Source organism: Chiloscyllium punctatum, chromosome 3 (genome assembly GCF_047496795.1).
Source record: "Chiloscyllium punctatum isolate Juve2018m chromosome 3, sChiPun1.3, whole genome shotgun sequence".
NCBI lineage: Eukaryota > Metazoa > Chordata > Chondrichthyes > Orectolobiformes > Hemiscylliidae > Chiloscyllium > Chiloscyllium punctatum.
The window spans coordinates 13854536-13880513 of record NC_092741.1 but is presented as its reverse complement, the minus strand read 5'-3'; the positions used below and the strand labels follow the sequence as shown (position 1 = coordinate 13880513).

General features: G+C 41.5%; 1 protein-coding gene across 1 annotated transcript in view; it reads right to left on the bottom strand.

Moving 5' to 3' along the window:
- The window catches only part of LOC140453945 (dynein axonemal heavy chain 8-like), a 1117430-nt gene that overhangs the window by 551712 nt on the left and 539740 nt on the right, over nt 1-25978 (bottom strand). The window contains exons 34-35 of the mRNA XM_072548819.1: nt 16138-16275; nt 3610-3850 (exon numbers count right to left, since the gene is read on the bottom strand). Of these exons, the coding sequence (XP_072404920.1) occupies nt 3610-3850; nt 16138-16275 (379 nt within the window). The remainder of the gene's footprint in view (nt 1-3609; nt 3851-16137; nt 16276-25978) is intronic.

Genomic DNA, 25978 nt, shown 5'->3' with positions numbered 1-25978 from the left:
TTGAGCTTGGTAATGGTGTACAACATTTCAATATTTATATTACCAGTGACGTGGAGGAGGCGGTGTTAGGCTGGGGTGGACAAGGTTAAAGATCACACAACACCAAGTTATAGTCCAAAAGCTTTATTTGGAAGGACTAGCCTTTGGAGTACTGCTCCTTCATCAGGTAGTTGTGGAGCAGGGCTTTAAGACAAAGAATTCATTGCAAAATATTACAGTGTCATGCAACTGAAATGATATATTGAACAAGCCAAGTTCGATACCCATGAGGATGGCCTCAACTGGAATCTTGGGTTCATGTCATTATATACGTGACCCCACTACATTATATACACACACACACACACAGACGCACAGACACACACACACGCCCTCTTACATACTGACACACTCACGCAGACAATCTCTCATACACATTCTCTTTCTCATATACAAACACATGCACCCCCCACACCCACACACACTTTCACAGGCTTAGGCTCCATAACACTCGCACATACTTTACCAAGCTTGTGCACACGCATACACATGCTCTCTCATGTGCACTCACACTCACTCTCTCTCCCTCTCTCTCATGCATGTGCACCCATATAGGTCTATTGGGTGAATTTGTATTTGCAGAATTATATTTGCAGATACATTCTATTTTGCTTAAAAACTGCACAATCTAAAGGCAGTCAATGCAGGCAGTCAATCCATGTAACATTTTGTAAATCCCACTTTGGAAATGAAACCAGTCTGACCCAAGACTGGGATACAGACAGACTCTAACTTCATATCTTTAATGCATTGTCTGAACTGAGATATCACCGTTTTTTCTAAAACCTTACGTTATCTCGAGAATGTGACTTCAAAGGAGTTCTGGGATATAAATACTAATGAACCGAAACCTGCAACCTATTCTAAAAGAGAAAAGACTTACGAACAATCTATATTTGTTCAATATACTATTTGAGTTGCATAATACTGTAATATTTTACTTTAAATTGAGTGTCTTATGGTTCTGCTCCACAACTACCTGATGAAGGAGCAGCCCTCTGAAAGCTAGTGCTTCCAAATAAACCTGTTGGACTATAATCTAGTGTTGTCTGATTTTTAACCGATGTTACCAGTAACATATCTAAGATAATCATATACACTGATCATAACCCATTGAAGTTTGTGGAGAAATGTAAGATAAAAATGCCAGACTGTTTAGATGGAGCTTGTTGCTCCAACTATTCAATTTAAAAATTATGCATGTGGCAGGATGAGAAAACGTGATTGCTGACGTACTGTCAAGACTTGAATGAGAAACGGAGGTGTTCAGTGCTGTGACTAAAACAGACTGAAATGAAACGTTGTAGTGCATGTTTGCATGATTATTGCCAATGTAATGTATATGGGTATTGTAGTGTACTAACAATTTAAGATTATGTGGTTTTAAAATGAAACCATCTTTGGATATTAATGGGTTTTTTTAAGGGGAAAGGTGTGATAATGCTGCCCCTTTATTAAGTTATGCTGTCCTTTTTTCCAGAGAGGTCATAAAAGCAACAATTCTGAAAAGTCTGGTTTTGAGTGGGTTTTAGGGTCAATTTGATTATAGTTAACAAATACTGCCTCAAGAAAAGGCTTTTAAGATTTTTTTTTAAGAATGTACAATGAAAGGGGAGTGCCTCAGCTTTTCGCAGATTTGATTTGGTTTTTGGCAGTCTAGCTGTTAACTGAAAGCATTCAGGTAGTTATGACACTGCTGATCCAAGAAATAGCTACATGGAAGAAGGTGTTCCATACTGCCATCTCTCTCTCTCTTCTGTAAGACATTGTGTTTGATTTTACCTTTTGTGCCAAGGGGTATTTATGAGGATTGTTGCAAGTATTTGAAACAGTATTTAAGCGGGCATTGGATAGGTATATGGAGGATAGTGGGTTAGTGTAGGTTAGGTGGGCTTTGATCGGCGCAACATCGAGGGCCGAAGGGCCTGTACTGTGCTGTATTCTTCTATGTTCTATGTTCTAAGTATAATTAAGTTAGGAATCTGTTCGGTTTTTGGATAGGGTTAAGTTCTTCTGTGTTCTATTCTCTTTTGTTTGTGTTTCATTTGGTAATCTTGTAAATAAATTCTGTTTTGTTTAAACCTAAGTGGTTTGACCAGCTGCATCCCCCCTAGAATATCCGCGATACACCTGCTTAAAACAACTGGCAAAGTTAGGGTCTGGGCTACTTCCTTGAAAAGTTTTGCGGGGGTCTGGACTGGTCCATAACAACGTCTTCTGGCTTTCAACATGTAATGACTCACAGCCTCCAACGACAATTCCTGGCATCCGCCAAGCGACGATTCCTGGCCTCTGCTGACAATTTGTAGCCTGACACAGCAGCCTCCCAGCTTTGATGTGGCGACCTCCTGGTGTGGTGACCGCCTGGCCTAGCACAGTGGATTCTGCCCATATGGGCCTCTCGGCATGGTGACCTCCCAGCCTGGCACACCAGCCTCCCGACGTGGCATGTTGCGGACTGGAAGCTAGATGTCAGCATGATCTGTTGCACCGAACTTTTATTCTGTAATGCTGGATAATATATTTCTGTATTGTCTAAAATCTTGGAAGTAAAGAAGCTGTCTGGTTATTTTTCTATTGAAGCCAGCACTGTAATTGGCAACATTGAAACGTTTTACTATACTCGTTGAGTATATGTGACAATAAAGGCTAATCTATTCTGTTCATTTCTAATTAAATGCTATATTTGATTATAAGGGGAATTGAATGCAAGAGTAGGAAAGTTATGCTTCAGTAATGCAGGCTATTGGTGAGTCTGCATCTGGAATACTGTGTACTATAGTCATTGTACTTATAGAAGGGCGTTAATATGATGGAAGCAGTTCAGAGAAGTTCTATTAGACTAAAAGATTAATAGTTGAAATGAGTGTACTGCCTTATGGGGAAAGGTTAGACAGGCTAGGTCTGTATGCTCTGAAGTTTAGAAGACTCAGATGTGATTTAATTAAAACAGATAAGATCCTGAGGGGACTTGACCAGGTGGATTTAAAAAGAATGTGGAAGAATCTAGAACTCCTCTTTCTAGAATGAACATTTTTTGCCTTGAGTCTTGAAAATTTGAGTCTTTGGAATGCTCTTCTTCAAAAGACAATGGAAACAGTATATTTAAAAAAATTTAAAGCAGTGGTAGATAGATTTTTGATTACCAGGGAATAAAAGGTTATTAGAAGATATGCAGGAATGTAGAATTGAGATTGAAGACAGATTAACCATGATCTTAAAGGGCCAAGTGGCCTCTTCTTGTTCCTTGTTCATATGTTTGTGTGTGTGGAAAAGCAGCTGCAGGGTATCTTTGAAACAGGTCATCCAGTATATGGCATAATGGCTAGAAGGCATACAAACTCATAATAATTCCAAGCTATGCAAAGTAGAAAGAATGTGGCTGAAGTATTGCTGTAGGAAAGGGAAAAAGGGTGGAATTTTGAAATTAAACCTTGACAAAAGTCAATGTTATGGAAATCTAGATGGAATGTAGAATTATTTTCTGATTTGCTCTTGCCGATTTTATCCGAGAAAGCCAATTTCTGTTCCTGTGATTTCTGAGTAAAACATACTAATGATTAAATATACCTCAATATCATCTTTAAATTGAAGCAGTGGAGCATCCATGACATTTTTCAGAGAGAATGTTTCTGACGTCACATTAAATTTGTGCCCTGTTACTGCAGAAATCCGGTTCCAGTGTCTTAGCTGCATTGACTTATTCGACATCATTTCCAAGAGTGGACATGATTCACTGAAGTCATCGATTTTCTTCTTCAGATCCAAAAATGCTTGCCATTCCTTCAAGCCTTTGGGCAACCTACGACACCTAGAAATGGTTCAGATTAAAGAACAGTTCAGTGAATACCAGATTAATTCACATCAGTAAACCAACATAACATTGGTACCATCAGCATCAAACACTGGACGTTTTGAATAGGATTCAATAAAAAAATGTGAGGATTGGCCACAGTTATTGGCTGAGTGTTATTTTTTGACACTATACGTAGAGGAAGGCCTAAGAGTGGGGGGTACTACTGCCTGAGGATGAACTGGTTTTCATGAGCAATTGACTTCTTCTCAACTCATCACTTTTGCAGGCGTGGGTAAAATACCAAATTTACAGACAAGTGGGCAGCAAGTTCTACAGGGGGAAATTGAAGACTGCAGATGCTGGCGAGTTGAGAGTGTGATACTGGAAAAGCACAGCAGGTCAGACAGCATCCGAGGAGCAGGAGAATGGACATTTCAGGCAAAAGCCCTTCATCAAATATCATCATAGACAATAGACAATAGACAAAAGGTGCAGGAGTAGGCCATTCTGCCCTTCGAGCCTGCACCACCATTCAATATGATCATGGCTGATCATCCTTAATCAGTATCCTGCTCCTGCCTTATCTTCATAATCCTTGATTCCACAATCCTTGAGAGCTCTATCCAACTCTTTCTTAAATGAATCCAGAGACTGGGCCTCCACTGCCCTCTGGGGCAGAGCATTCCACATAGCCACCACTCTCTGGGTGAAGAAGTTTCTCCTCATCTCTGTCCTAAATGGTCTATCCCATATTTTTAAGCTGTGTCCTCTGGTTCGGCACTCACCCATCAGCGGAAACATGTTTCCTGTCTCCAGAGTGTCCAATCCTTTAATAATCTTATACATCTCAATCAGATCCCCTCTCAGTCTTCTAAACTCAGGGGTATACAAGTCCAGTCACTCCAGTCTTTCAGCGTAAGGTAGTCCCGCCATTCCAGGAATTGACCTCGTGAACCTACGCTGCACTCCCTCAATAGCCAGAAAGTCTTTCCTCAAATTTGGAGACCAGAACTGCACACAGTACTCCAGGTATGGTTTCACCAGGGCCCTGTACAGCTGCAGAAGAACCTCTTTGCTTCTATACTCAATCTCTCTTGTTATGAAGGCCAGCATGCTATTAGCCTTCTTCACTACCTGCTATACCTGCATGCTTACCTTCATTGACTGGTGTACAAGAACACCCAGATCTCTTTGTACTGCCCCTTTACCTAAATTGATTCCATTTAGGTAGTAATCTGCCTTCCTCTTCTTGCCACCAAAGTGGATAACCATACATTTATCCACATTAAACTGCATCTGCCATGCATCTGACCACTCACCTAACCTGTCCAGGTCACCCTGTAATCTCTTAACATCCTCCTCACATTTCACCCTGCCACCCAGCTTAGTACCATCAACAAATTTGCTAATGTGATTACTATTGCCATATTCTATATCACTAACATATATTATAAAAAGCTGCGGTCCCAGTACTGATCCCTGCGGTACCCCACTGGTCACTGCCTGCCATTCTGAAATGGAGCCGTTTATCACTACTCTTTGTTTCCTATCAGCCAACCAACTTTCAATCCAAGTTAGTGCTTTGCCCCCAATACCATGCGCCCTAATTTTGCTTACTAACCTCCTATGTGGGACTTTATCAAAAGCTTTCTGAAAGTCCAGGTACGCTACATCTACTGGATCTCCCTCGTCCATCTTCAGAGTTACATCCTCAAAAAATTCCAGAAGATTAGTCAAGCATGACTTCCTCTTCATAAATCCATGCTGACTCTGACCTATCCTGTTACTACTATCCAGATGTGTTGTAATTTCATCCTTTATAATAGACTCCAGCATCTTTCCCACCACTGAGGTCAGACTAACTGGTCTATCATCAGGAAGGTCTGTACCTCATCAGGAAGTTCTACACTCCATGCACAGATCTTCCTGGCTCCAACTTCTATGAACCACAGTTAATCAGCATGTGGATAGCACTTGACTCTGGGCACATCACTCAACCTCTGTTTACCAAGCCTATCCATTCCTGGGGTGATTAGAGATCAGACCAGAAGCAGCTCCATTGCCTGTTTTAACATAGATATAGCTGGAATACTGTGAATAGCTTTGGTCAATCATCCAATGAAAGATATACTGGCACTGTAGGTAATCCAGAGAAGGTTCACCAGGCTGATACCTACAGTACTAAGAATGGAGCAGATAGCTGTACACAAGTACAATATGTTTGTAACTATGGAGTCATGTTGGGAGGGTGGTCAAGGCTGGGAACTGAACATCCAAAGGTAATGGAAAAGGAAGTGGGATGGTGTTGCATTGAAAGATGAAATCAGTTAATAGTGAAAAAAGTATTGGTGTTGGGAAGATAGATGTGCAGCCAATATGTGGGTAGCGCAAAAGAACAACATGGATGGAAAACATGAAGGAAGTTGTCTCTCCAAACAATGGTGGTGATGTAAGGGCCAGTCTTAAACAGGAAATTAGAGATGTGTACAACAAGGGATCTATAATCGTGGACTGGTAAACTACATTAGCAATAATACTGTTGATGAATTCTCACAGTATATACAAGATGGAATTTTAGACCAGTACATTGCCGAGACAACTCAGAGGCAAGCCATTGTTGATTTAGCTTTGTGCAATGAGAAAGGGTTAGTAAATAATCTTGATATTAGATCATAAAATGATAGCATTCTTCATTGCGACAGAAAGCGAAGTAGTCCAATCCAAATCGAGGACCCAAAGTCAATAACAGAAACTATAAAGTTATGAAGGAAGAGTTGCCAGCAAAAGAACTAGGTTACTTTATTAAAATGTATAACAGGAAACAGGCTATTGCACAAAATCAAATCAAATCATGATAATGCACTGGCATGGATTAAGAAATGCTTCTCAAGCATGAAGAGAGAGTTGGAATAAATGGATCATTTTCAGGATAGAAGGTGGTGACAAGTGGATTACCACAGAGATCTGTACTTGGGTTTCAACTATTCACATTAAGTATTAATGATATGACTGAGGACATCAATTGTAATATTTCGTCGATTGCTGATAATACACAACTAGGTGGGAGTGAGAGTGGTAAGGTAGATGTAAAGAGGCTTCAGGGTGATTTAGATAAGTTGAGTGAGTGAGCAAATTCATGGCAGATGCATTATAATGGAGACGCATGTAAAGTTGTCCACTTCAGACAGTATTATTCAAATATGATAAATTGGCAAGGTTAATGTGCAAAGGGGCACAAGTGCTCTTGTACATCTGTCTTGAAAGCAAGTGTGCCGGTGCAGCAAATAGTTTGGAAAGCCAATGGCATGTTGATCTTTACTGCCAAAGGATATGAGTTCAGAACCAAGGAGTTCTTCCTGCAGCAGTACAGGGCCTTAGTGAGAACACACCTGGAGTATTTTATGTAGTTTGGTCTCCTTACAGTGGCTCAGAGGTTAGCACTCCTGCCTCCCAGCACCAGGAACCCAGGTTCGATTCCAGCCTTGGATGATTGTCTGTGTGAAGTTTGCTCATTCTCCCCATGTCTGCATGAATTTCCTCCAGGTGCTCTGGTTTCCTCTCACAATCCAAAGATGTGCATGTTAGGTGAATTGGCCATGCTAAATTGTCCATAGTGTTCAGGGATGTGTAGGTTAGGTGCATTAATTAGGGATAAATATCGGATAGTAGGGTAGAGGAATGGGTCTGGGTGAGTTACTCTTTGGAGGATTAGTGTGGACATGTTCGGCTGAATGGCCTGTTTCCACACTGTAGGGATTCTAATGTTCTAATGAAAGATATACATGCTATAGAGAGAGCAAAGTTCCACTCGACTGATTCCTGGAATGTGAGGTTTGCCTTTCGAGGTGAGACTGAGTCAATTGGGCTTGTATTCACTGGGGTTTTGAAGAATCAGAGGGGATCTCATTGAACCATATAAAATTCAGACAGTGCTAGACAGACTGCTCTCTGGAAGAATCCAGAACAAGGGTCATGATCTCAGAATACATGATAAGCCATTCTGGGCTGCAGAGGGAGTAGCCCTGTGAAACTCTACCACAGAAGGCTGGTGAGGCAAAGTCACTGAATATATTTCTGGAAGAAATAGATTAATTTTGAAGCTAATGATGTTAAAGGGTATGGGGAAAGAGCAGAAGTAAGGCACTTGAGAAAGACACCATAATCATAATGAAAGACGAAGCAGGTTTGATGGGCCAAATAGTTTACTTTTGTTCCTATATCTTATGTTTCTTTATGTTTTCATGTCAGCAGCACATTTTCATTGTTTAACCCCATATGGTCACTGAAGGATTACGCAATGGTGTTCAGACAATAAACTTTAGTATCGACAATATCTATAATGTCTTGACATCTACATATCCAGCAACTTTGAAGAGACTGCTATTTATTAGATCATAATCCAAAAATTTCCTTCATACCAAAAATATGAATCATTTTCATTAGCTTTTACACTACAGCTATATAATTTAAAAATCAGCTATGTACAGAAAGCGACAATATCATAATGGATGCTTTATCAAAAACAAATGAAATGGAAAGGAAAACAAGTGTCATGATCAAAAATGGATTTGTATAGAATATGATTGTTATGAAAGGTCCTCGTGCATTTAATGTGATTATATTGTTATTGTTAAAGTGAAATCTATATGAGTAGATTAAATAGAGTCATAGTGCTGTACAGCATGGAAATAAACCTTTAGTCCAACTCATTCATACCAACCAAGCTTCCAAAGCTAAAGTAGTTCTATTTATCCTTGTTTGGCCCATAGCCTTCTAAATCTTTCTTATTCATGCATGGGTCCAAATGTCTTTAAAAGTTGTAGCTGTACTTCCACCTGGCACTTAGTTTTACACAGTTCTTTCCACAAACAAACCATCCTCTGTGTGAAAATTTAACCCCCAGGCTCCTTTCAAATCTTTCTCCACTCATCAGGCAGTCAGTCCCTGTAACTTTTTATAAATTCCTACTTTGGAAATATAACCAATCTGACTTCATGTTAGGATGCAAACACACCTTACACTTATCATGCATTGTCTGAGCTAAAGTGACACTTCTTTTTTATATGTTCATAAAACCTTGTTATCTCGGGGCTGTGACTTGAAAGACATTCTGGGATTAACATATTTATCAATCAAAATATGCATCCCCATTCTAAGATTAAAGATTTAACAGCAATCAAGTTTTGTTCAAAATATCACATTAGTTGTATGACACTTAGTTCTTTTACAAAAAGTTTTGTGTCCTATGATTCTGACCCACTAGCTACCTGAAGGAGCAATGCTTCAAAAGCTTGTACATTCAACTAGATCTATCGGGCTTTAACCTGGTGTTGTGTGATTTTTTAACTTTGTCCATCCCACTCCAACACTGGCATCTCCACATCTTAAAACAAATGTCCTCTAGTTGTGAATTCCCTTATCTAAGGGAGAAGACATTTGCTATTCACCTTATGTATGCCACTCATGATTTTAAAAACCTCGAAAAGGTCCATACCATCCTTTCCTCCAGTGAAAAATGTCACAGCCTATCCAGCCTCTCTCTATAACTCAAACCCTCCAGTCCCAGTAACATTCTTGTGAAACTTTTCTGCCTCTTCTGAAATTCAATAATATCTTTCCTATAGCAGGACTACCAGAACTGTACACAGTACTCCAAAAGTGGTCTCACCAATGTCCTATACAACCATTGGTGTTACAGCTTGATAGTTACAACTTGATAGTTAATGGTCTGAGCAATGAAGACAAGCTTGCCAAATGCCTTCTTTGCCATCCTATCTACCTGCGATGCAACTTTCAAATAACTATGCACCTGAACCCCTAAGTCTCAGTTTGACAATACTCACCAAAGCCCTTCCATTAACTGTAAAAGTCCTACCCTTGTTTGTCTTACCAAAATGCAATACCTTGCATTTATCCAAATTAAATTCTATCTGTTATGCCTGGCTCATTGGCCCCAATGGATCAAAGTCCTTTTGTAACTTGAGGTAGCCTTCTTCACTGTCTACTATACCACCAATTTTAGTGTGATCAATAAACTTACTAACCATTGTTATGGACCAGAACAGACCCCCTCACAACATTTTAAGAAGGCAGCCTGGACCCTAACTTTTTCTTAACTTGAAGGTAGGTGTGATGTGTATATTCCAGATGTGATGCAACTGGCCAAACTACTCGATGTTAAGCAAACCACAATTTATTTAAACACTGTCATTAAAATCAAATGAAAGAAAGAGGAATTTAGAATTTCTTAACTATGGAAAACTTTACTGAATAATAGATACAGTACCCAGTACTAATTAAATGTTTCAATATAGTAACATCCCATAAACACACCCCTTGGTAAAAAGGTAAATTCAGACACAGCTTCTTATAGGTAATTCTCCAATCCAGGAGGAAACAACATCAAGTGAGATTTCAGAGAAAGTAGCAGCTAGGAATCATTTTACTGAAACTCCAATTCTTTTGGTATCCAAACAGCTTCTGACAGCTACAACTACAAAAAAAAACTAGAAAAGTTGATCTGTGAGAACTGCCCACTCCCCTTCCATTGTTCCAGCTGTTTTTAAAAAAAACCTAAAGGTCTTCTCTGATTGTCGACTTACGCCACCTACTGCCTTTACAATCTCTCTTCAAAAAAAAAATCCAGGACTAAATAACCTTTTTAAAGTGATAGCATCATCACACCGTGCATCCTACATTCTCATCAAAATCATTTATTGGAAATACAGACAACAGTGGACCTAGCACCCCTCCTTTCGGAATACTTTGGTATGCTTACTTTTATTGGTCACAACTTTGAGGATAGGAGTTGGGAGGTCATGTCATGGCTGTACAGGACATTAATTAGGCCACTTTTGGAATATTGCATGCAATTCTGGTCTCCTTCCTATGGGAAAGATGTTGTGAACTTGAAAGTATTCAGGAAAGATGCACAACCATGTTAACAGAGTTGAAGGGTTTGAGCGATAGGGAGAGGCTGAATAGGCTGTTTTCTCTGGAGCATTGGAGGCCGAGGAGTCACCTTATAGAGAATTACAAAATCATGAGGGGCATGGGTAGGGTAAATATACAAGGTATTTCCCCGGATTGGGGAAGACTTAGGTTTAAGGTGAGAGGGAAAAGATTTAAAAGGGGACAAAGGAGCAATTTTTTCACACAGAGGGTGGTGCATTTATGGAATGAGCTGCCAGCAGAAGTGGTAGAGGCTAGTACAATTACAACATTTAAAAGGCATGGGTATTTTAATAGGAAATGCTTAGAGGGACATGAGCCAAATGCTGGCAAATAGGACTAGATTCATTTTGAATGTCTGGTCAGCATGGACGAGTTGGACCAAAGGATCTGTTTTGGTGCTGTATATCCTTATGACTATACGACTCTATGACAATGGTCCATGAAGACCTGTGTCCTGTCACCAAGTCTCCATTTATTTAGACGTGCAGAGTACATGACACTGACCCAGGTAGCTCTGAGCCAGCTCTCAGAGTGAGCAGAACTCCTGACACTCCTGTTTATATCTGTCAGCCAAGGCTCCTTGATTGGAGAGTGTGGTGCTGAAAAAGCACAGCAGATCAGGCAGCGTCCAAGGAAGGGCAATCAGGAAGGGCTTATGCCTAAAACGTTGATTCTCCTGTTCCTCAGATGTTATTTGACCTGCTGTGCTTTTTCAGCACCTCACTCTCAATTCTGATTTCCAGCATCTGCAGTCCTCACTTTCTTCTTGATTGGACCAGGTTAACAGCCCAATCAGGGAAATCAGATTCTGGCTGACCTTGTTCTAATCAATATATTGCTCCCCTTCTAAGTCCAGGGATGTAGACCTGTTCTTTTTCTTGGAGCTTTCATCTGTCCACATGCATGTTCAGCACCACCTCTCCGACCTGAACTTTGTATGTGCCTGATTCTGCCTCAGATATTGATGGGGTGTACCGACTGTAACCCACTTCTTGTGCCAGATGCATCTCGGCCAAAATTCATCTGTTTCTTCAGGCAGTAATGGCATCAAGCCTGCGACATCCGCTGTGCCCTTCTCCTTCTCAGAGATTTCTTTGATGCTAGGCAAGAGGGGGAACCACAGGTTCTGACAGCCTTTATGAATGTTCTAAGGAGCCGGGAATATTTTGCTCCTGGTCCTTTTGCAAGTTTGCAGCTTTCATTTGTCCACATGCATGTAGAGCACCACCTCTCCAACCTGAATTTTGCATGTCACAGGGCCTGACCTTGCATCAACCATGTCTTGTATGCATGCAGGTCTACTCCATTCGTTTTGATACCAAACTTCATTCCCTGAAGTAAACTGCCTCCCCTGCTTAGAGGAGTCTTGTATCTGGCATGCTGTTCTTATCCTTTTGTCCTTGTTGGCACTCTGGGCACTGCCCTACCAATGCAGTTATATCTGCAACTGAGCCTGGCACCAGATAAAATTACTTGCCAACACCTTTGTTTTGGAAATCCCTAGACGACCCTGATGGAGTTCAGCTAGTAACTGGCAGCGACCTTTGCTTGGGCCAATCACTCTTGCTCCCCATAATAATGTGCCATTCTCGAGTGTGGTCTGGTCTCACTAGGACCAGAAAAGTTTCAATTCAGGTTGCGATGGCCCTTTTGTTTCTCTCATCGTTATCAGTTGTTCCAGTTTCACCAGGACTGGATCTTTTTGTGTCCACAGTCCGATATTGCCAGTGGTTAGTTTAAAACCAAATAGATAGTTTGAAACCAGAATGCACTCTCGTAGTGGTGGCACCACATGTGGTACATCCGCCAAGTGAAGACGGCTCAATGCATCTGCAATTGCCACTTGGCCTCCTGGAAACTGTCCCAACTTTTAATTGTATGCATTCAGCCAAAGTTTGGGAAGCATATGCTATTGGGCATTCTGAGCCAATACAGCTCCTGTACTATATGGGGAGCCATTGCATGTCAGCACCACATCTGGCTTGGGATCATAGTGTGCTAAAATCTTAGACATCGATAGTTGCTTTTTCACTTCCCTAAAGGCTATATCTTGGCTATGAAACCATTTCCATGGCTGGCCCTTTTTCAGTAGCAGATGTAAGGGTGCCAGGTTATGTATGCCTGTTCTATAATAATTCACCACCCCAAGGAAAGACCTATGTTCCAGTGCATTGTCAAGTTCCTATAATGGGAGGCGGGGGAGGTGCAGTGTCCTTGACTACCTACATTGATGCGATAGTGAGGAAGTCACATCAATGTCTCTTCTTCCTCAGGAGGCTGAGGAAATATAGCATGTCCATGAGGAGCACAGCAATTTAGAAAATAAGTGCAGGAGTAGGCCATTCAGCCCTATGAGCCTGAACGACCATTCAATATGATCACGGCTGATCATGCAATTTCCAGTATCCCATTCCCACTTTCTCTCCATACCCCTTGATCCCTTTACCCACAAGGACAATATCCAGGTCCCTCTTGAATTGTTTTAATGAACTGGTCCCAACAGCTTTCTGTCAGATAGAATTCCACAGATTCGTAATGCTCTCAGTGAAGAAATTCTTCTTCATCTCAGTCCTGAATGGCTTACCTCTTATTCTTAGACTGTGACCCTAGTTCTGGACTTTCCAAATATTGGGACCATTCTTTCCTTATCTAGTATATTCAGTCCCATCAGGATTTTATATGTTTTTATAAGATTCCCCTCATTCTTTTAAAGTCCAGCGAGTACAAACCCAATCAATCCAGTCTTTCTTCATATGTCATCCTGGGAATCAGTCTGGTGAAACTTCACTGGATTCACTCAATAGCAAGAATGTCCTTCCTCAGATTAGGAGACCAAAACTGCACACAGTATTTAAGGGCGTGGCCTCAGCATGCCATTAGCTATCCTCATTGCCTGCTGCACCTGCAAGCCAACCTTCAGCAACTGTTCTACCATGATACCCAAATCTCGTTGCACCTCACCTTTTCCTAAACTGCCACCATTCAGATAATAATCTGCTTTCCTGTTCTGGCAACTGATGTGGATAACCCCACATTTTTCCAACTTTTACAGCTGCATCATAGAGAGTATTCTTTCTGGATGCATCACAGTTTGGTATAGCAACTGCTCTTCGCAGGACTGTAAGAAACTACAGGAAGTTGTGAACACAGTCCAGATCATCATGCAAGTCAACCTTCCATCCACTGAATCCTTCTACATTTCCCATTGCCACGGGAAGGCAGCAATGTTATCAATGATCCAATCAACCCTGGTTATACTTTCTTCAAAGACCGTTCCCTCCATGACTACCTGGTCAGGTCCACACCCCCCCCTACGACCCACCCTCCCATTCTGGCACTTTCCCCTGCCACCTCAGGAACTGTAAAACCTGTGTCCACACCTCCTCCCTACCTCTATCCAAGGCCCTAAAGGAGCCTTCCACATCCACCAAAGTTTTACCTGCACATCCACTAATATCATTTATTCTATCCGTTGCTCCCGATGCGGTCTCCTCTACATTAGGGAGACTGGGCGCCTCCTAGCAGAGCGCTTTAGGGAACATCTCCGAGACACCCGCAGTAATCAACCAAACCGCCCCGTGGCCCAACATTTCAACTCCCCCTCCCACTCTGCAGAGGACATGGAGGTCCTGGGCCTCCTTCACCGCCGCTCCCTCACCACCAGACGCCTGGAGGAAGAACGTCTCATCTACCGCCTCGGAACACTTCAACCCCAGGGCATCAATGTGGATTTCAACAGCTTCCTCATTTCCCCTTCCCCCACCTCACCCTAGTTTCAAACTTCCAGTTCACCACTGTCCCCTTGACTTGTCCGACCTGCCTAGCTCCTTTTCCACCTATCCACTCCACCCTCCCCTCCCTGACCTATCACCTTCATCTCCTCCCCCACTCACCCATTGTACTCTATGCTACTCTCTCCCCACCCCCACCCTCCTCTAGCTTATCTCTCCACGCTTCAGGCTCACTGCCTTTATTCTTGATGAAGGGCTTTTGCCCAAAACGTCAATTTCGCTGCTCGTTGGATGCTGCCTGAACTGCTGTGCTCTTCCAGCACCACTAATCCAGAATTTGGTTTCCAGCATCTGCAGATATTGTTTTTACCTCTATTATTTCTTCCAACCTCTTCCGTCAGGCAAAAGATACAAAACCTTAAACACATGTACGAACAGGTTCAAGGACATCTTCTTCTCGCTGTTATTAGACTTCTGAATGGACGTCTCAAATTTCAAATCTCATGTTAACCTTGCATTTTGTGCATTTCTTTGCAGCTGTAACTTTGCATTCCTTGCGCTGTTCAATCACCCTCTGATCTTTGTGACCTTGTATGTTACTTGTATTCAGCTATATGTGACAATAATAAATCAAATCAAATCAAATCAAAATCTCACTGAAGTTGGGTTTCAGTAAGGGAGGCTGTGGGGTTGATGAGCAGAGGCAGTGAGTCGACTTCAGTTCAATCTTGGTTTTGAAAACAACAAATGCTGGAGATCACAGTGGGTCAGACAACATCCATAGACAGAAAGTTCTGATGAAGAGACATTGAGACTTCACTGTCAAAATGTGTGGCACCGGAAAAATGCAACAGGTCAGGCGGCATCCAAGGAGCAGAGAAGTCGATGTTTCGAGCATAAGCTCTTCATCAGGACAAACAGCTTATACTCAAAACATTGACTGTCATGCTCCTCGGATGCTGCCAGACCTTAATTCTGATCTCCAGCATTTATTGTCCTCACTTTCTTCCAGACATTTAGACTTGAAAAGTCTATGGACTCCATGGACTCTATCTGACCTGCTGTGATCTTCAGAAATTATTTTTTTCAGTACAGCTTCCAGCATCTGTAGTAATTTGATCCCCCATCATGGTTTTGTTGGTTTTATCATTTGGTGAATAGCATAAAATATCTGTAGATTGTGCAAACTTCAGTTTAACTTCAGTTAAAAGTTGAGAGCTGTCATTTCAAAATATTTTTGTGTCAGTTACTTGGTGCTCCTCATAGTGGTTGATTTTGCAGAAACTTCACAAAAATACCCTTTATTTAATTACTCTATCTTTCTAGTCTTTTGCATTTTTGCTTTGATTATTTCTCTTTCAAAAAGGCCACAATTTTGCTAATACTGAGATATTCAAACAGTGGGCTGTTTTACATTTTAAAGTCTTATGTAATTAAGCATTATGAGTTAGTCACATTGCATGACATATTGTTAAGTCTTCAGAAATATGTTAGCAAGTCAGGAATGTTATGGGATTGTATCATTGGGCCATTCTTGATAATGTATTCTTGAACTGCAAGTGCTATTAAATATATACTGTAAGAAATAGCTATATGTGTTGGATATAATTCAGTTACCTGTTTTGAAAGTCCAGTAGTTCAGCGTTAATTTTCTCAATGTCCAGCTCAGTCCATAACACATCATAATAACCATTAATATTATTCATCACAGCATCATACAGACTATACAATTTCTGCAATAGACTCAGTTCTTTCCTGGAGAGAAAATAAAAACAGCAACACCATTATTAAAATAAGGGAACATATAGGAGCAAAAGAACAGGAGGAGGCCTTTCAGCTCCTTGACCCTGTTCCACTACTCAATGAAATCATGGCTAATCTGTGGTTTAACTCCATATCACTGTCTTTGGCCCACATTAATTCATATCCTTTCTTAACAAATATGCATCTCTCCCAGATTTAAATTAACAATTGATTTAAGAATCATTGCCATTTGTGGAAGAGAGTTTCAAACATCTACCATTACTTTCCAAACATCTCTCCTGAATGTCTTGGCCTTACTTTTAGACCATCCCCCTAGTTCTAGAATCCTCATTCAGTGAAAGTAGTTTAGCTTTATCTCCCCTGTCATTTCCTGTTAATAGCTTGAAGACCTCAAAATGTCACCTCTTAACTTTTTAAATTTTAGAGCAAATAGGCTTAATTTGACACCATTTAAATTGAACATTCCACAAGAGACAGTAGTTCTGGCCCCTTGAATAACAGTGAAGAATTGGGTCACCTTCCTCCATTGAGCAAGCTCACACTGCAGCTATTGGCTAGAAGTGGGATGTACACTGCTGTTATCAGATAACTTGATCAGTTGAAAAAGGGTTCAGGAAATCAGGTTATGATTGATTATTTCATTGGTATATGGGGCAATCAGTTTTAAGATGGAATCGAGTATTAAGGAATTAATAGCAGCCCATTTGTAAAATCTAAACCTAATCATTTGGAGTCATCACGACTTCTCATGAATGATAAATCATGCCTGACTAATTTCTTAAAGTTTTTCAAGGAAGCCTCAACCAGAATAGATAGACGGAAACCAGTACTTGCATTGTATTGGCACCTCTGGAAGGCATCCGATAAGATACATCATAAAGCTTGTCACAAGACTTATGGTGTTGGAGGTAGCATATTAGAATGGATAGAGAATTGGTTTATGGGCATGAAACAGCAAGTGAAGATTAGGGATTTATTTTCAGATTGGCAACTTGTAACCAGTGGGTTCCACAGGGATCAGTGCTGGGACTACAAATGTTTACAATATATATTGGGTAATATATATGGCAACCATAGGCTGATTAACCTAACATCTATTATTGGGAAAAAATAAATTATTAAGAAAGTCATAGCAGAACATTTGTAAAATCATAATCTAATCAAGCAAAGTCAGAATGGCATTCTGAAAGGCAGATGGTGTCTGACTAATATTAGAGATTTTCAAGGAAGTCTCAACCAGAATGAATAGAGGGGAACCAGTAGATGTGTTGTATTTGCATTTCCAAAAGGTATACAACAAGACACCTCACTAAAGATTGAGTCCTAAGGTAAAAGTGCATTATGTTGGATGTAGTATATTGGTATGAATTGGCTAATGGGCAGGAAAAAGCAGATGGGGACAAGGCATTTTGTTTTAGGTTGTCAACTATAAACAGTGGGTTCCACACGGATTAGTGCTGGTACTGCAACCTTTTACAATATATATGAATGACTTTGAGGAAGGAAACAAATGTACTTCAGCCAAATTTTCAGACAAGTCAAAAATAGCATCGCTGGTATAACTGCATATCTTTTGATCAGGTGAGGATAAAATCAGAAACAAAAACAGAAGTTGCTGTAAAAGCTCAGTAGGTCTGACAGCATTAGTGAAGAGAAATCCAAGTCAAAGTTTTAGGTCCGATGACCCTTCCTCAGAACTGACAATAGCAAGGAAAATGTTGGTTTATACAGAGAAGATAGGGTGGAGAAAGGGGGCAAGGAGTAAATGATAGGTAGAGATACAGCCCAAAGAGAAAGATGAACAATTGGACAGATAAAGGAGTTGATAACGATTTGGTTAAGAGGACAAAGAGCTGTTAATGGAGACTGTTAGCTAACAATAGGCAGTGTGTAATGGCAGACTATGCGATAATAAGGCCTGGTGTGTGTGATAGGAAGTTAGGATACGGGGGAGTTCAGGCCCTAACATTAGTATTGAACTCAGTATTGAGTCTGAAGGGCTGTAGGATTGCCAAGCAAGAAATGAAGTCTTGATTTTCCAGCTTGCACTCTGCTTTGCTGGAGCACTGCAGCAAGCCTGGGACAGGGATGTTGAGCAGGGAACAGGGTGATGTATTAAAGGAGCAGACAACAGGAAGCTCAGGGTCATTTCCAATACAGAGAAGACCACATTATGAGCAGTGAATGCAGTAGACTAAATTGTGTGAAGTGCAGATAAAGTGCTGCTTCACCTGAAATGTGGTGTCCTCGACTTTGGGGAAATTAAGTGTAGACTGGGTGTTATGGACCAGGGCCTACTCCTCAAAACATTTTTAAGTAGGCAGCCAGACCGCAACTTTTTTATTTGTTTTTGATAAGTGTATTCCCGAAGTCAATTAGCTGGTCCGACTGCCAAGTATTAAACAAACAGAATTTATTCACAAAATTACAGAATGAAACACAAAGAACAGAAAATAGAAACCCGGATAACTTTTCCTATCCAAATCTGACAGACTATCCCTGACTTAATGATGCTGTTCTAAAGATATTTTCAACAATCCCCATATAAAGATTGCTTAACACAAAAATTAAAAATGACACAAGAAGCTTACATGTTTCAAGTCAGAGGATAGAGTACAGCAGTCTTTTTCACATATCCCCTGATGTAACTAAGTCTAATCTAAACAAAATCATAGATAGAGTCATAGAGATGGACAGCATGGAAACAGACCCTTTGGTCCAACTTGTCAATGCTGATCAGATATCCAAACCCAATCTAGTCCCACCTGCCAGCACCTGGCCAATATCCCTCCAAACCCATCCAAATGCCTTTTAAATGTTGCAATTGTACCAGCCTCCACGGTTTCCTCCGGTAGTTCATTCCATATACGTACCACCCTCTGTGTGAGAAGGTTGCTCCTTAGGTCTCTTTTGTATCTTACCCCTCTCACCCGAAACCTATGCCCTCCCATTCTGGACTCACCCACCCCCATGGAAAAGACTTTGCCTATTTATCCCATCCATGCCCCTCATAATTTTTAAAACTCTATAAGGTCACCCATCAGCTCTGACACTCCAGGGAAAAGAGCCTGAGGATATTCAACCTCTCCCTATAGCTCAAATCCTCCAACCCTGGCAACATCCTTATACATCTTTTTTGAACCCTTTCAGGTTTCACAACATCTTTCTGATAGGGTGGAGACCAGAACTGCACGCAATATTCCAACAGTGGCCTAACCAATGTCCTGTACAGCTGCAACATGACCTCCCAACTGCTGTACTCAATACTCTGACCAACAAAGGAAAGCATACCAAACACCTTCTTCACTATCCTATCTAACTGCAACTCTACTTTCAAGGAGCTATAAACCTGCATTCCAAGGTCTCTTTGTTCAGCAACACTACCTAGGACCTTACCATTAAGTGTATAAGTCCTGCTAAGATTTGCTTTCCCAAAATGCAGCACCTCACATTTATCTGAACTAAACTCCATCTGCCACTTCTCAGCCCATTGGCCCATCTGATCAAGATCACGTTGTAATTTGAGATAGCCTTCTACGCTGTCCACTACACCTCCAATTTTGGTGTCATCTGCAAACTTACTAACTGGACCTCTTATGCTCATATCCAAATCATTTAGATAAATGACAAAAAGTAGTGGAACCAGCACCAATCATTGTGGCACTCCACTGGTCACAGGCCTCCGGTCAAAAAAAACCCTCCACCACCACCCTCTGTCTTCTACCTTTGAGCCAGTTCTGTATCCAAATGGCTAGTTCTCTCTGTATTCCATGAGATCTAACCTTGCTAACCAGTCTCCCATAGGGAACCTTCAGCCGAATGCCTTACTGAAGTCCATATAGATCATGCCCACCGTTCTGCCCTCATCAGTCCTCTTTGTTACTTCTTCAAAATCCCAATGAAGTTTGTAAGGCATGATCTCCCACACACAAAGCAATCTTGACTATCCCTAATCAGTCCTAATCAATACATGTACATCCTGTCCCTCAGGATTCCTTCCAATAACTTGCCCACCACTGAGGTCAGGCTCACTGGTCGATAGAACATAGAACATAGAAGAATACAGCGCAGTACAGGCCCTTCAGCCCTCGATGTTGCGCCGATCAAAGCCCACCTAACCTACACTAACCCACTATCCTCCATATACCTATCCAATGCCCGCTTAAATACCCATAAAGAGGGAGAGTCCACTACTGCTACTGGCAGGGCATTCCATGAACTTACGACTCGCTGAGTGAAGAACCTACCCCTAACATCTGTCCTATATCTACCCCCCCTTAATTTAAAGCTATGCCCCCTTGTAATAGCTGACTCCATAAGTGGAAAAAGGTTCTCACTGTCAACCCTATCTAACCCCCTAATCATCTTGTACACCTCTATCAAGTCACCCCTAAACCTTCTTTTCTCCAATGAAAACAACCCCAAGTGCCTCAGCCTTTCCTCATAGGATCTTCCTACCATACCAGGCAACATCCTGGTAAACTTCCTCTGCACCCGTTCCAGTGCCTCCACATCCTTCCTATAGTATGGCGACCAAAACTGCACACAATATTCCAGATGCGGCCGCACCAGAGTCTTATACAACTGCAGCATGACCTCAGGACTCCGGAACTCAATTCCTCTACCAATAAAAGCCAGTACGCCATATGCCTTCTTCACTGCACTATTTACCTGGGTGGCAACTTTCAGAGATCTGTGTACATGGACACCAAGATCCCTCTGCTCTTCCACACTACCAAGTATCCGACCATTAGCCCAGTACTCCATCTTTTTGTTACTCTTACCAAAGTGAATCACCTCACACTTAGCTACATTGAACTCCATTTGCCACCTTTCTGCCCAGCTCTGCAGCTTTTCTATATCCCGCTGTAACCTACCACATCCTTCCTCACTGTCTACAACTCCTCCGACTTTCGTATCATCCGCAATAGCTCCCTCGCTTGTCCTTACCACCCTTCTTAAACAGTGGCACCACTTTAGCCAACCTTCAGTCTTCCGGCATCTCACCTGTGACTATCAATGATACAAATATCTCAGTAAGAAGCCCAGCAATCATTTCCCTAGCTTCCCACAGAGGTCTAAGGTACACCTGATCAGGTCCTGGGGATTTATCCACCTTTACTCGTTTCAAGACACCCAGCACTTCCTCCTCTGTAATATGGACATTTTTCAAGATGTCACTATCTATTTCCCTACATTCTATATCTTCCATACCCTTTCCCACAGTAAATATTGATGCAAAATCCTTGTTTAGTATCTCCCCCATCTCCTGCGGCTCCAAACATAGGCTGCCTTGCTGATCTTTGAGAGGCCCTACTCACTCCCTAGTTATCCTTTTGTCTTTAATGTATTTGTAAAAGCCCTTTGGATTCTCCTTAATTCTATTTGCCAAAGCTATCTCATGTCCCCATTTTGTCCTCCTGATTTCCCTCTTAAGTATACTCCTCCTTCCTTTATACTCTTCTAAGGATTCACACGATCTATCCTGTCTATACCTTACATATACTTCCTTCCTTTTCTGAACCAAACCCTCAATTTCTTTAGTCATCCAGCATTCCCTATACCTACCAGCCTTCCCTTTCACCCTAACAGGAATATACTTTCTCTACATTCTCGTTATCTCATTTTCCAGCCGTATCTTTACCTGCGAACATGTGCCCCCAATCAGCTTTCAAAAGTACTTGCCTAATGCCATCAAAATTAGCCTTTCTCCAATTTAGAACATCAACTTTTAGATCTGGTCTATCCTTTTCCATCACTATTTTAAATCTAATAGAATTATGGTCACTAGCCCCAAAGTGGTCCCCCACTGACACCTCAGTCACCTGCCCTGTCTTATTTCCCATGAGTAGGTCACGTTTTGCACCTTCTCTAATAGGGACATCCACATACTGAATCAGAAAATTGTCTTGTACACACTGAACAAATTCCTCTCTATCTAAACCCTTAACACTATGGTAGTACCAGTCTATGTTTGGAATGTTAAAATCCCCTACCATAACCACCCTATTATTCTTACAGATAGCTGAGATCTTCTTACAAGTTTGTTTCTCAATTTCCCTCTGACTATTAGGAACTCTATAATAAATCCCAATAATGACCATCCCTTTCTTATTTATCAGTTTCCACTCAAATAACTTCCCTGGATGTATTTCTGGGAATATCTTTCCTCAGCACAGCTGTAATGCTATCCCTTATCAAAAATGCCACTCCCCCTCCTCTCTTGCCTCCCTTTATATCCTTCCTGTAGCATTTGTATCCTGGAACATTCAGCTGCCAGTCCTGTCCATCCCTGAGCCATGTTTCTGTAATTGCTATGATATCCCAGTGCCATGTTCCTAACCATGCCCTGAGTTCATCTGCCTTCCATGTTAGGTCTGTTGAATTGAAATAAATGAAGTATGATTTATCAGTTCTACCTCGTTCTCTGCTTTGTCCCTGCCTGCCCTGATTGTTTGGTTTGCCTTTGTTCTCAAATGTACCAGTCTCAGATTGAAATGTTTTCTCACTTTCTCCCTGGGTCCCACTCACCCCACGTTACTAGTTTAAATCCTCCCAAGCAGATCTAGCAAATCTCCCTGCCAGTATATTAGTTCCCTTCCAATTTACATGCAATCCGTCCTTCTTGTACAGGTCACTTCTACCCCAAAACAGCTTCTAAAGATGCAAAAATGTGAATCCTTCTCCCATACACCAGCTCCTCACATGCATTAATCTGCTCTATCCTCCTATTCCTGCCCTCACTAGCTCGTAGCACCGGGAGTAATCCAGATATTACTACTCTCCAGAACCTCTTTTTTAAATTCCTACCTAACTCTTTGTAATCATCCTTCAGAATCTCAACCTTTTCCCTTCCTATATCGTTGGTCCCAATGTGTACAATAACCTCCTGCTGACCCCTCTCCCCCTTGCGAACATTCTGCACCCTCTCAGAGACATCCTTGATCCTGGCACCAGGGAAGCAACATACCATTCTGATTTTTTGCTGCTTGCCACAGAAATGTCTGTCTGTACCTCGGACTAGAGAGTCCCCTAAGACAATCGATCGTTTGGAACCCAACGTACCTCTCATTACATTACAGCCAGTCTCAATACCAGAAACTTGGCTGTTTGTGCTACTTTCCCCTACATCATCCCCTACATTTTCCAAAACAGCAAACTTGTTTGAAATGGGGATAGCCACAGAAGACCCCTGCACTACCTGCCTCCCTCTCTTACCTTTCCTGGAGTTAACCCATCTATGTGACTGTATCTGAGACTTTGTCACCTTCCTTTAACTGCCATCCATCACACCTCCTTGCTCTTGTAAATTTCTCTTGCCTCTAACTGCCTCTCCAATCGATCTATTCAATCTGATAGGATTCGCAACTAACGGCATTTATTGCATGTATAATCCTCAGTAACTCGTAAACTCTTGCTAAACTCCCACATCCGAAAAGAAGAGCCTATCACTCTACTCAGGGCCATTTTTGCTTCTTGCAATCTACAGACTAGAAAATAGCACTGTCTTGTTCCTCTACAAAACACTGCTCCAAGTTAAATTAATACTTATGGCTTATATTTTAAGTTTAATCAAGAGACATAGCTCAATAAAACATATCACCAAGAAAGAACCCATTCTACTCACTGCTGCAGTCTTATTTTAAGACCGTGCTTAAAACATCCACTTCTCTGTTTCTGTGCTATGACCTCTCTCAACAGGTTTCTCCAAGATCAGTTGTGAATTTCGCTGTTTTTTAATTTTCCCAGATGCACTCCGATATCCAGTGATACATGTATTCAACAGCAAAGGCAGTAATTGCTAACCCTGTCAGTTAGCAATGTGGGTTTCTTACTCTCTCTCTCTCTCCTGCACTGACCACACCATGTGCTTCCTTTGTCTGTTCTTCTCCCTTTTAAAAGTGCTGTTGTTTTGACTTTTTTTTCCCAAAGTTCCAAAACAATGCATCAGCATATCTGTTACAGCCAGAAATTTTTCCCGTCCTCCGTCTTGGATTACCCAGAATCCTGTCCATATCCAGAATCCTGTCTATGGTGCTGGAAAAGCACAGTAGGTCAAGCATCATCCCAGGGGCACGAGAATCAACATTTTGTGCAAAAGCCCTTCATCCTGATGAAGCGCTTTTGCCCGAAACATTGATTTTCCTGCTGCCCAGAAGCTGCCTGATCTGCTGTGCTTTTCTAGCGCCACCCTCTCGACTCTGATCTCCAGCATCTGCAGTTTTGACTTTCGCCTAATCTAAATGAAGTTTAGCTGCACAGCAAGCTGGCCACTCGGCTTTGATTATACCGTTTTTTTTTCAGACATGAAAGGTTAGGCCAGAGGCATTATCTGTTTTCCGGGAAAAGAAAAAAAGCCCCAATAAACCATCCAAACTTCAGACATGATGGAACCTTGGGTTGGTTCGAAAAAACTAAGGACAATCTGACCTTGTCAAAGGAACAGGTTCATCATACTGCACCATGATAAAAAGAAACATCAATATCTAAAGATGGCTTCATTTTTAAAACTCCCCAAAAAATTGGTTACTACTCTAAAACACACATTACACTGACTACAAATATGCAAACATCTCCCACCACTGAACGCCTCTGTTTCTCAATCGAGTCTCGACAATGCATCAGTAATCACTTTTTCTCATCCTGCCACATGCACAATTTTTAAATTGAATGGCTATGACAACAAGCTCCATCTAAACAGTCTGGCATTTCTGTCCTTAAATTTCTCCACAAATTTCAGTGGGTTATGATCAGTGTTTGTTATTATCTCAGATGTGTTGCTGGTAATACAAACACTGAAATGTTGTAGTGCCAACACCAAGCTCAAAATCTCTTGCTCAGCTGTTGAATATGTCTGCTGATGAACATTCAACTTCCTGGAGAAATACCCAATAGGTCTTTCTACCTTCTCATCATCTTACTGCATGAGCATAGCAATGACACCCACGTCACTCATATTGAAAGCCACTTTGAATGGCTTTGCGTCATCTGGTGTGGTTAATACTGGGGCAGTGGTTAACACAGCTTTTCGGCTGTTGAATGCCTTTTGACAGTCTGCTGTCCACTGAAACTTCCTGCCATTTTCTAGCAATTTGGTGAGTGGAGCAGCCACACTGCTAAAATTTGGCACAAACTTTCAGTAAAATCTACTCGATCCCAGGAACCATAATACTGCTCTTTTTGTCAACAATATAGAAAGCTCCCCAATTACTTTTATTTTTGCATTCAATGGGGCATTCATGCCCAATAACATTGCCCAGGAAGGTGACTTGGGCTCTGGCAAATTCACTTTTAGCTAGGTTTACCACCAAGGCTGCCTTCCGAAGTCAATCGAACAAGGCCGATAAATGCTGTAAATGTTCCTTCCATGTGTGATTAAAAATCACCAGGTCATCGATGTAAACCACACAGTTGGGTAATCTAGCAATGACCTTGTTAGCCGTCTCTGAAATGTGGCCGGAGCATTTTTCATGCCAAATGGCATGACTTTAAACTGATACAGTCCATTTGACGTTATGAAAGCCGAAATTGCCTTTGCTCTTTTTGACAAAGGGACCTGCCAGTCTGAGCAAGTTCAACTGAGGAAATGTAAGTTGCTTGTCCCACCTTTTCAAAGCAGTCTTCCAACTGCGGAATTGGGTATGCATCAGTCTTTGTAACTGCATTGACTTTGCAATAGTCCACACATAACTGT